Below are 12,832 nucleotides of genomic sequence, written 5' to 3' on the forward strand. Positions count from 1 at the left end.
AAATAAATAAAGAATAAAAGAATTACATATGGGTATCATGTCCTGAATGATGACTGATTGCTGGCGATCCCCAATTTACAGCTTATCGCTACCAAGTAAAAAGATTATCCCGGGCGAACCATAGCTGAAATCCAGAAGTGAGTCTTGGACTTTCCCCGCAGATCCGCCATAGGCAAATCCTGACCGTGTGAGCGTAACCCCGGGCACCCCGACCCTACACGGTGGGCGACACAGGCTACTCTGGACACATACGTGTGTTGACATCTGTAAGGGCAGCCACGAACTGGAGGTATTTCTTCATCAGCGTCGTCTGATCCACCACGGTGGGCCCCGACGGAGGGACGAACGCCATTTTTTCTTCTTTTCGTTCTCTTTAGCAACACAGGTAAAATAGTTGAGTCGTCCCACCTGTCGGAGGAAGACGAGAGCGGTCAGGAAACATCAGCAAGACAGACATGAAGACACCATATTACACCATTTTTCTTATGTATTTAAGTCATCAACAGAATTCAGACATCTGATCACACTCTAGATAATAAATTAATAATTGTTTGGTGTGAACACGGCATACACAAACTGAAGAAGAACGTGGCATTATATGCACAATAGCAGGGCACCAGACACATCACCCCACACTATACAGCCGCAGCGCTGCATGGCCTCACACCAGCGACTGGCTGCAGTGGTCAGAGTGCAGCGTAGAAGAGATGGCCTCGGGGACATCCAGAAAAGAAACGGTTTGAGAAGGAGGGATCCATGTTTTATTATAGTATAAGACCCCACCCTCTCCAAAAATAAGAGTCATATTTAGGTTATTTTTCTCAGTACTTTTATTTTTATTATATATATATATATATATATATATATATATATAACTAGATGGTAGCCCGATTCTAACGCATTGGGTATTCTAGAATATGTATGTAGTTTATTTATGAAGATTTTAGAATAATACATTGAATACACAGGATACACAGGCCGGCCGCGACCAATTAGTGAAGCGTGGTTCAAATCCCGCGCCAATTCGCGGCAGGACTGCGCCGGTCCCTGATTGTTCGCGGCCGGCCATGTACTATATAACAGCCCACGTAGTACACTGCACAGCCAACGTAGTATATTGCACAGCCCACGTAGTACACTGCACAGCCCACGTAGTATATTGCACAGCCCACGTAGTATATAGCAATGTGGGCATCATGTCCCTGTTAAAAAAAGAATTAAAATTAAAAAAAATAGTTATATACTCCCCTTCCGTTGGCCCCCGGATCCAGGCGAAGCGTTTACCGATGATCCTTGCGCGCTCCGGTCCCAAGAGTGCATTGCGGTCTCGCGAGTTTGCAATGCATGGAGCGGTCACCGGAGCATCGCGTGGAGTGGGAAAGGCCTGTTCTGGATCCGAGGGTCCGAAGGACGTTGAGTATATAACTATTTTTTATTTTTTTTTGTTATTTTTAACATTAGATCTTTTAACTATTGATGCCGCATAGGCAGCATCAATAGTAAAAAGTTGGTCACACAGGGTTAATAGCAGCGGTAACGGAGTGCGTTACACCGCGGCATAACGCAGTCCGTTACTGCTGCCATTAACCCTGTGTGAGCGCTGACTGGAGGGGAGTATGGAGCGGGCACTGACTGCGGGGAGGAAGGAGCGGCCATTTTGCCGCCGGACTGTGCCCGTCACTGATTGGTCGCGGGAAAACAGCCACGACCAATCAGCGACTTGGGATTTCCGTTACAGACAGACAGGAAGACGGAAGTGACCCTTAGACAATTAGATAGTAGATATATATATATATATATACACATACATACATACATACATACATACATACATACATACATACATACATACATACACACATACATATACATACATATACATATACAAACATATATATATATATACATATACATACATATACACACACATATACATACATATATATATACACACATACATATATATATACACATACACATATATATACACATATATATACACACACACCGTATTTTCCGGCGTATTAGACGACTTTTTAACCCCTAAAAACTGTCCCAAAAGTCGGGGGTCGTCTTATACGCCGGGTACGGCATGTGCAGGTAGCGATCCTGGATGTTCACAGGGTCTGAAGGAGAGGAGACTCTCCTTCAGGCCCTGGGATCCATATTCATGTAAAAAATAAAAAACATGGATATACTCACCCCTCCGAGAAGCCTGGCTGTCACCGCTGCAAGCGTCTGCCTCCGTTCCTAAGAACTGCAGAGCGTGAAAGACCTTCGATGACGTCACGGTCAGGTGAACGGTCACATGAGCGGTCACGGACCAATCACAAGACCGCGACGTCATCACAGGTCCTTCACGCTCTGCAATTCTTAGGAACGGAGGCAGACGCTTGCAGCGGTGACAGCCAGGCTTCTCGGAGGGGTGAGTATATCCATATTTTTTATTTTTATTCTTTATCTTTTACATGAATATGGATCCCAGGGCCTGAAGGAGTCTCCTCTCCTTCAGACCCTGGGAACCACACGCCGTATAAGATGACTGGGCGTATAAGATGACCCCTGTCTTATACAGCAGGCATATGCCAAATTCCATATTTTATATGGAAAAGTTGGGGGTCGTCTAAGGCTACTTTCACACTAGCGTTAACTGCATTCCGTCACAATGCGTTGTTTTGCCGAAAAAACGCATCCTGCAAAAGTGTTTGCAGGATGCGTTTTTTTGCCATTGATTAACATGAAGTGACGCATTGTGACGGATTGCCACACGTCGCACCCGTCGTGCGACGAATGCGTCGTGCAGTGGCTGACCGTCTGGAGCAAAAAACGCTACATGTAACGTTTTTTGCTCACGACGGTCCGCTTTTTCCGACCGCGCATGCGCGGCCGGAACTCCGCCGGAACTCCGCCCCCACCTCCCCGCACTTCCCCGCACCTCACAATGGGGCAGCGGATGCGTTGGAAAAATGCATCCGCTGCCCCCGTTGTGCGGCGGAGACCACGCTAGCGTCGGGAACGTCGGCCCGACGCACAGCGACGGGTTGTTCCCGACGCTAGTGTGAAAGTAGCCTTATACGCCCAGTCGTCTTATACACCAGAAAATACGGTATATACACACACACAGTACAGACCAAAAGTTTGGACACATCTCATTTAAAGATTTTTCTGTATTGTCATGACTATGAAAATTGTACATTCACACTGAAGGCATCAAAACTATGAATTAACACATGTGGAATTATATAGAAGATGAGGAAAAGGTGTGTACTCCAGATCCTAAAATCTTGAAATTCTTTATTGGTGCATATAAATATAGCGTGATTAAAATCCTTGCTCAAAGGTGGATGCAGTCATGAGGATAGACAACGCGTTTCGATCTATGCGATCTTAATCATGTCTCACAGCATATGAACATTGCCAGTATTCATAGTACTAAGAAACCAATCGCTGTGAATTTCACAATCACATGACTGAGAAGTCGCAGGTCCTACTATATAACCATCTATCAATAAAACTAAGTATTGAGAAATAAAAACCAGTTAACAATAATGATATATTTCATTTTTCTTATTTAAAACTAACAGTGATCTTGTTTGTAAGGTGTATATCCAATACGCCTCCCTGGTTAGGAGACGTCTTTTGATATCCCCACCACGATTTGAGCATTTAACCAGTACTGTGCCATGAACAGACATCGCTGAAATGTTACCTCCGTGGCAGGTAGCAAAATGTTTGGCACCCATAGATACATTTCTATTACCTCCGTTAAAATTACTTTTATCTCTTATGTGTTCAGAGATTCTCGTTTTGAGCTTTCTGGTGGTCCATCCCACATATGAAACTTTACACTGTGTACAATTGATCTTATATACCACGTTTTTAAAGTGGCAATTAATGAAGTCTCTAATTTTATAGATGTCATAATTAGTAAATATATTGCCTGATTGGCTTGATGCACATGTGCTACATGCGGTAGTGCCGCATTTATAGAAGACTTTACATTCCAACCATGTATTGGATCTGGATGTATATTGACTTGGAGAAATTAAATCCCCTATGGTTGGAGCTCTTCTGGCTACTATATTTATGCCATCATTTAGTTGGGATTTAATTTCTCCAAGTAACCCTCGTTACATGTTTAGCAAGCAGAAATGGCGACCTACAGTTACCAACTGCCAGTAAAGGTACCGTCACATTAAGCGACGCTGCAGCGATATCGACAACGATGCCGACCGCTGCAGCGTCGCTGTGTGGTCGCTGGAGAGCTGTCACACAGTCAGCTCTCCAGCGACCAACGATGCCAAAGTCCCCGGGTAACCAGGGTAAACATCGGGTTACTAAGCGCAGGGCCGCGCTTAGTAACCCGATGTTTACCCTGGTTACCAGTGTAAATGTAAAAAAAAACAAACACTACATACTTACATTGCCGTGTCTGTCGCGTCCCTCGCCTTCAGCTCCCCTGCACTGTGTAAGCGCCGGCAGTAGCAGGGCACAGCGGTGACGTCACCGCTGTGCTTTGCTTTACGGCCGGCACTGACACATTCAGTGCAGGAAGCTCTGAGCAGCAGCAGCATGGACGCCGGGGGACGTGACAGACATCAGAGGGTGAGTATGTAGTGTTTGTTTTTTTTTACTTTTACAATGGTAACCAGGGTAAATATCGGGTTACTAAGCGCGGCCCTGCGCTTAGTAACCCGATATTTACCCTGGTTACCATTGTAAAACATCGCTGGCATCGTTGCTTTTGCTGTCAAACATGACGATACACGCCGATCTGATGACCAAATAAATTTCTGGACTTTCAGCAACGACCAGCGATATCACAGCAGGATCCAGATCGCTGCTGCATGTCAAACACAACGATATCGCTATCCAGGACGCTGCAACGTCACGGATCGTTGTCGTTCTCGTTGCAAAGTCGTTTAGTGTGAAGGTACCTTTAGGCTTCGCACACAGTGCAAGGCCGCAGCAGGTGCCCATAGCAACCAATCAGATCATGGCTTACATTTACAAACCTGCTTCAGAGGACTGAGAAATGGAATGTGATTGGTTGCCATGGGTCACAAGGACAGGTTTATGCCTACACTGGTTTTTATACAGTGGGTTTCTAACAAACTGGTAAAAATGGCAAGTCTGGTCAGTCAGCGAGTACAGTCAGCGGGTAGTCAGTCAGCGAGCGAGAACAGTGAGCGAGAACAGTCAGTGAGCGGGTACACTCAGCAAGCGAGATCAGTCAGCAAGTACAGTCAGCCAGCGGGTACAGTCAGCCAGCGGGTACAGTCAGTCAGTCAGCGAGTACAGTCAGTCAGTCAGCGAGTACAGTCAGTCAGTCAGCGAGTACAGTCAGTCAGTCAGCGAGTACAGTCAGTCAGTCAGCGAGTACAGTCAGTCAGCCAGCGAGTACAGTCAGTCAGCGAGTACAGTCAGTCAGCGAGTACAGTCAGTCAGCGAGTACAGTCAGTCAGCGAGTACAGTCAGTCAGCGAGTACAGTCAGTCAGCGAGTACAGTCAGTCAGCGAGTACAGTCAGTCAGTCAGCGAGTACAGTCAGTCAGTCAGCGAGTACAGTCAGTCAGTCAGCGAGTACAGTCAGTCAGTCAGCGAGTACAGTCAGTCAGTCAGCGAGTACAGTCAGTCAGTCAGCGAGTACAGTCAGTCAGTCAGTGAGTACAGTCAGTCAGCGAGTACAGTCAGTCAGCGAGTACAGTCAGTCAGCGAGTACAGTCAGTCAGCGAGTACAGTCAGTCAGCGAGTACAGTCAGTCAGCGAGTACAGTCAGTCAGCGAGTACAGTCAGTCAGCGAGTACAGTCAGTCAGCGAGTACAGTCAGCGAGCAGTCAGTCAGCGAGTACAGTCAGTCAGTCAGCGAGCACAGTCAGTCAGTCAGCGAGCACAGTCAGTCAGCGAGTACAGTCAGTCAGCGAGTACAGTCAGTCAGCGAGTACAGTCAGTCAGCGAGTACAGTCAGTCAGCGAGTACAGTCAGTCAGCCAGTCAGCGAGTACAGTCAGTCAGCGAGTACAGTCAGTCAGCGAGTACAGTCAGTCAGCCTGTCAGCGAGTACAGTCAGTCAGTGAGTACAGTCAGTGGGTACAGTCAGCGAGTACAGTCAGTCAGCGAGTACAGTCAGTCAGCGAGTACAGTCAGTCAGCCAGTCAGCGAGTACAGTCAGTCAGTGAGCACAGTCAGTCAGCGAGTACAGTCAGTCAGCGAGTACAGTCAGTGAGTACAGTCAGTCAGTCAGCGAGTACAGTCAGTCAGTCAGCGAGTACAGTCAGTCAGCGAGTACAGTCAGTCAGCGAGTACAGTCAGTCAGCGGGTACAGTCAGCGAGTACAGTCAGTCAGTGAGTACAGTCAGTGGGTACAGTCAGCGAGCACAGTCAGTCAGCGAGCACAGTCAGTCAGCGAGTACAGTCAGTCAGTGAGTACAGTCAGTCAGCGAGTACAGTCAGTCAGCGAGTACAGTCAGTCAGTCAGCGAGTACAGTCAGTCAGTCAGCGAGTACAGTCAGTCAGTCAGCGAGTACAGTCAGTCAGTCAGCGAGTACAGTCAGTCAGTCAGCGAGTACAGTCAGTCAGCGGGTACAGTCAGCGAGCACAGTCAGTCAGCGAGTACAGTCAGCGGGTACAGTCAGCGAGTACAGTCAGCGAGTACAGTCAGCGAGTACAGTCAGTCAGTCAGCGAGCACAGTCAGTCAGCGAGTACAGTCAGTCAGTCAGTGGGTACAGTCAGTCAGTCAGCGGGTACAGTCAGTCAGCGGCGGTGCCCAGTGGTTACCATGACAGCAAAAGAAACAATCTGTCACTCGCTGTGTGTTTTTGACACCATCACTATAACTTTTCTAATCAGGCAACCCTTTTAAATCCAGAGATTGTCCGATTCCACCATACACTACGGCAGTGGTCATAAATCCACAGGAGACAATCTATGAATGGTAACCAGACCACAGTGCAGGATCCGTGGTATGAGGAGTACCACTAGTGCCTGATGGACCCCCGCCTTGACTTGCAATGGAGTCAATAGAGGTTCTGTTGGGGTGCCCATTATTTTGCCGATTATATGCTTCATGTCAAATCTGCGAACCAAGCTTTGTAACGGAGCCTGCAACGCCAACATGAACACCATATCAGCTTTGCCTCCACCACAGAAGCATGAACAGCGCAAGGTGTTCGGTCACCAATGCAACACGTATGTGACGCCATAAAACATTGTTGGAAAGAAAAGGGCAATTTGATCAAATTATTTAGTGGAAAGATGTTTGTGTGTGAAAAGATAGTGACTATTCTGAACTTTTTTTTTAGTTCACATGAGTTCATGAAAAAATACACAATTACAAATGTAAACACAGCAGGGGGATGAATTTGTCACCCAACCATGTTGTTGGTCAGGTATTGTACAATTCCACACATTGGTCGGGTATGGAGATGCTCGGGTTTTGCTTATGGTACTTTAAAACATATCACATTTACGGTAATTACACTGTACTAATCCTTACTGCCGGGCTCAGGAGAGGACACCAAGACGTTATTGTTTAAACTTGAGAAAAATCACCAAAATAAACGTGTTTCTGTTTTTACTGGTACTGTAAAATGCAGCTTAAAATTTGCATTAAAAAAAAAAAAATCACCAAAAATACAATGTGTGAACATAGCCATAGAAAGCAAAGCAGGAGTGCAAAAATGCAGAAAAACACACACAGGTATCAGATTTTGCTACGTTTTTAGTGAAAAAGCAGTATATGAAACCCATTTATTTTGTGATTTGCGCCAAATGTACACCATAAAGTCTTGGTCTCCTCACCTGAGAATGGCAGTTTAGGATTAGTACAATTTAATTAAATTTGTGACCAAGGTGTGAAAATCAATAGCTGATCTGCTCAAGGGCCAACCAAGGTGTGAAAATCACTACCTGGTCTGCTCAAGGGCCAACCAAGGTGTGAAAATCACTATCTGATCTGCTTAAGACCAACAATGGTGTGAAAATCACTATCTGATCTGCTTAAGACCAACAATGGTGTGAAAATCAATACCTGATCTGCTTCAGGGTCAACCAAGGTGTGAAAATCTATAGCTGATCTGCTCAAGGGCCAACCAAGGTGTGAAAATCACTACTTGATCTGATCAAGGGCCAACCAAGGTGTGAAAATCAATACAAGATCTGCTTAAGGGCCAACCAAGGTGTGAAAATCAATACCTGATCTGCTCAAGGGCAGGCAAATGCGTTAAAGTAAACAGTGTCCTACAAATTCAATGCTCTGCCAATGTCTCAGGTAAACTATTCCTGACCAATTCATCTCCCCCCACTGCTACATTTTAATTATGTATTTTTCATGAACTCATGAATTTTTTGCTCAGAATAGTCACTATTTTTTCAGACATAATCTCTTTCCACCCTTTTTCCCCAAAATGGTTTTAAGGTGTCACATACGTCTTGCACTGGTGCATTAACACCTTGCATTGTTCATGCTTCAGTGGTGGAAGCAAAGCTGAACTTTGGGATCTTGAAAAACGCATTTGTAAGCAGATTCTTTTCAGCAGAAAAAAAAACGCAGCAAAAACATCAAGATTGAACTTATCCTTACAACAATTATTGGGATTACACCCATATTTCAAAGGGTCGCCCGAGAGCACATAGAAAGGCAAGAGCGGTGCTGATGACATTTATCTGCCAGGACACAGAAATATCAGCACCAGTCCATACCATGAGCATGTACTTTAGGCTATGTGCATACTTGGCAGATCTTTGTATGACTGGAGAATCCATGGGGGCAGCAGGTGCATTGATTTTAAAGCCCCCATTTAGCTGCATAATTCTCTGCTATAAACCCGCCGTAGGCAACGTTCCCATGTAGCAGATCTACTGATATATTTGCCGCTGCCAATATCATCCACGTAAACGAGCCTTGTGGCTACGTTCCCCGTGACTCATGTGGAGTTTTTGATGTAGATTTTCTGCTCTCATTAAGTAAAATAAGTTACTTGCTTTTTTTCCGAAAATACACAGTATAAAAAATACATAGCGTAATCGGTCTCCTAAACTGATCTCAGATCACCATAAAGTTCTAGAATGACCCCAAGTCCCAGCCAGCAGAACTACAGGACATAAAACGGAGGCCAACAATCTGTGCTGACAGCTGTGTTACAGATGTCTGAGTGAGCCCTCAGGATCCATCTACAAAGGTGCCCAAAAAAGTGGATCCCGTGTGAGCAAAACCTATTTCTTGCTGACAGCACTGGATCCCTTTCCTAGCACCAAGCGCACATCGCTCCCGTGGACTGATCATAGCGATGGGCAACAAGCCCTGACACATGCCTCCAGCGCGCACCCCTATACACCTCACAGGGGACCCTCTTCTGCTGCAGAAAGCAATCGATCGCCACCAACTACCTTGGCTGGAATATATAGCAGTACATTTCTCTTTGGCGCATGTGCACTGTTTAAAGGCAGATGTGACACTACAACTCCCAGCATCTATTACCAGCGGATGGCCACTTGTTTAAAAGGATGTGAAGAACGAGGCACTCAGTAAATAGACTATGGTGAGATTTATTAGCGATCCAATAGCCAACGTTTCGGCCAATAACTGAGCCCTTCTTCTATTACACAGAGAGCAGTCTCAGACCTCATCTCAGTCCAGGCACAGAGCACCTGGCGGATCCACCATGACAGGGAGCACTCTACTGGCGGATCCACCATGACAGGGAGCACTCTACTGGCGGATCCACCATGACAGGGTGCACTCTACTGGCGGATCCACCATGACAGGGAGCACTCTACTGGCGGATCCACCATGACAGGGAGCACTCTACTGGCGGGTCCACCATGACAGGGAGCACTCTACTGGCGGGTCCACCATGACAGGGAGCACTCTACTGGCGGGTCCACCATGACAGGGAGCACTCTACTGGCGGATCCACCATGACAGGGAGCACTCTACTGGCGGATCCACCATGACAGGGAGCACTCTACTGGCGGATCCACCATGACAGGGAGCACTCTACTGGCGGATCCACCATGACAGGGAGCACTCTACTGGCGGATCCACCATGACAGGGAGCACTCTACTGGCGGATCCACCATGACAGGGAGCACTCTACTGGCGGATCCACCATGACAGGGAGCACTCTACTGGCGGATCCACCATGACAGGGAGCACTCTACTGGCGGATCCACCATGACAGGGAGCACTCTACTGGCGGATCCACCATGACAGGGAGCACTCTACTGGCGGATCCACCATGACAGGGAGCACTCTACTGGCGGATCCACCATGACAGGGAGCACTCTACTGGCGGATCCACCATGACAGGGAGCACTCTACTGGCGGATCCACCATGACAGGGAGCACTCTACTGGCGGATCCACCATGACAGGGAGCACTCTACTGGCGGATCCACCATGACAGGGAGCACTCTACTGGCGGATCCACCATGACAGGGAGCACTCTACTGGCGGATCCACCATGACAGGGAGCACTCTACTGGCGGATCCACCATGACAGGGAGCACTCTACTGGCGGATCCACCATGACAGGGTGCACTCTACTGGTGGATCCATCATGACAGGGAGCACTCTACTGGTGGGCCACCTACTCCCAGATTCATTGTTTAAAGGGAACCTCTCATTAGATCCATGCTGCCTGCACCAGGGGCCCCAGAATCAGGCAGGAGCTGCACGATTGCACTCAGGTAAAGAGAAAACATCACCTCCGATTCATCAAAACCAGAAATGTTCTCGCTGATCTTGATGAGGGGCATTGGAGCAAACGCTCCTGATTCATGAAGGGGTGCACTAAATAAATATAGTGAGGTGCAAATCTGACTCCAGTGCTTGCTGAAGTAAGACTTGTGGTGAAGCGACCGAGTGCGGGGGGCAGCCATGTCTCCGTCCAACCCCATTATTTCAGAGCTGGGTGAGGATATCAGAAATCACAACTTGGGGGGGGGTGGGTTATAAACCACAATTGTGACAAAACTCTGACGAATCGCCCCCTTTGCTTGAGAAGCCACTTGAGAGACCGACTTTGATGCGGCCCCAGCCTGATCCAGGTGATTGACAGGTCTCATGTGCGTGCATAGGAGAGACCTGTCAATCATCTGAAGCCGGGTGGGGTCAAACTAGATTTTGTCAGAAACGCAGCAGCATATTAGAGTAAAATATACCTGGATGCAGTCATACAGCCATACTTATGCTGCTTGTGGTTCAGGCAGCAGGAATCTAAGGACAGGTTCTCTCATCGCCAAGACCCTATCCCAATATATAGCAAGTGTAATAACAATAATATTAGCAAATACCTCCAATTAGAAAAGTATAGTTCTTCTGATTAGCTATGTTGCAGGGCATTGCAGTAGCTTAGGTATCCATGGTCATGACCACTAACAACTCACTACATGAGTGGTCATAACCATGGATACCTACACTACTGCAATGCCCTGCTCATGAGGTATGCCCTGCGACATAGCTAATCAGAAGAACTGTACTATATGTCTAACTGGCGGTATTAGCTAATGTTATTCCATATTGGGGCAGGATCTCGGAGCTGGGAATACCCCTATAATCAGTCTCCAGCCCCCCACATGGAGAATACATTACTAGCAGATGGCCGCAGTGTATGGGGCACAGAACAGACGGTGACAACTGGAAACATCACTAGAAACAGAACAAATCGCTGCTAATATCCGACAACTGTGAGATCCGGCCAGGAGGCCCGGGCACCGGCCCCAGCACGTCCCCTGTACAGCCGGGCAGGATGGTGCTGCAGCCCCGGGGAGAGCTCCGGCCTCACGCCCGCCCACTCAGCATTATCACATCATATGGGGACGAGAAACATAAAACCGACTGATCACCGTCACCCCCAGAAGGCGCCACTCATAAATCTCACCGTGGCGATCACCGCATAGCTACCGGCCCGGCATTCCGCCCCAGCACCAGCCACGGGCACTGGAACCTTCCGCCGTCTCCCGCTCAGCACACATCCCAGAAGCCTTTGCGCGAGCGATGGATCTTCTCCACATCCCACATAAAACCTTGCAATCTAATCGATCACAATGCAATAATAACCCAGATCGCTGATAATAATCGTCGCCATCTCCGTTATTCGTTAGTGAAACCGTTGCAGTAAAGCGATTTGCATTGAGAGGGACTATATTTTCGAGCGGAGGGATACTTTTTGTAAGACCATCACTATAGATTGTCTTATGATATCGTCAGCCTGCGACGGCAGCGTCAGAATGACGTCCTGCAATCCCATTGGCTCTCCGTGAGTTGTTAGGGAGCGCTCATAAAGCTTGGTTGCAGAGTCATAAAGTTCTTTATATAATCAGTGAAAAAAAATCTAAAAAAAATAAAAAGTGGTCTTGAAATGGTTAATGATTTTTCAGAGAATGAAAAATCATTAACCATTTCACAACAAGACACTTTACTTTTCGATTTTTTTTTCTTATATGCTTTTTTAATAGCTCAAAAATGTTTCCTCATTTCAGTAGTCAAACGTTGCCTCTTTTTTATTCGCGACACCTTGTTTGAACCTTATTTTTATGTCATTTTTATATTCTTATCTTTTTTATATCTTTTTCTCTGATATTGATGGAAAGTCTGAAATAAAAAGGAAATACGTGGCTTGTTTTTTCTATTTTTTTCTCTCTTTTTTATTATTTTTATACATTGAATAGTTGGAGGAGGCGGCCTCTGCTTGGCTAGAAACAGTGATACAGATTGGCCATTAATTTTTTATTATTTTTTTTTTGTTGTGCTTTTTTTTTCATTATTTATTTTACTCGTGAATATCGCGCCTTTAATTCCACAGCACTTTACAGACATTATCATTTTTCATT

General features: G+C 46.6%; 1 protein-coding gene across 5 annotated transcripts in view; it reads right to left on the reverse strand.

The window, feature by feature from the left end:
- TRRAP (transformation/transcription domain associated protein) overlaps positions 1–12,012 on the reverse strand; it is a 165,515-nt gene extending 153,503 nt beyond the window's left edge. For all 5 annotated transcript variants that reach the window (XM_077274906.1, XM_077274905.1, XM_077274903.1 and 2 more), the window contains exons 1-2: positions 11,881–12,012; positions 253–408 (exon numbers count right to left, since the gene is read on the reverse strand). In XM_077274906.1, the coding sequence (XP_077131021.1) occupies positions 253–352 (100 nt within the window). In that variant the 5' untranslated portion in view covers positions 353–408; positions 11,881–12,012. The remainder of the gene's footprint in view (positions 1–252; positions 409–11,880) is intronic.
- Positions 12,013–12,832: the final 820 nt, after the last annotated feature.

Source organism: Ranitomeya variabilis, chromosome 7 (genome assembly GCF_051348905.1).
Source record: "Ranitomeya variabilis isolate aRanVar5 chromosome 7, aRanVar5.hap1, whole genome shotgun sequence".
NCBI lineage: Eukaryota > Metazoa > Chordata > Amphibia > Anura > Dendrobatidae > Ranitomeya > Ranitomeya variabilis.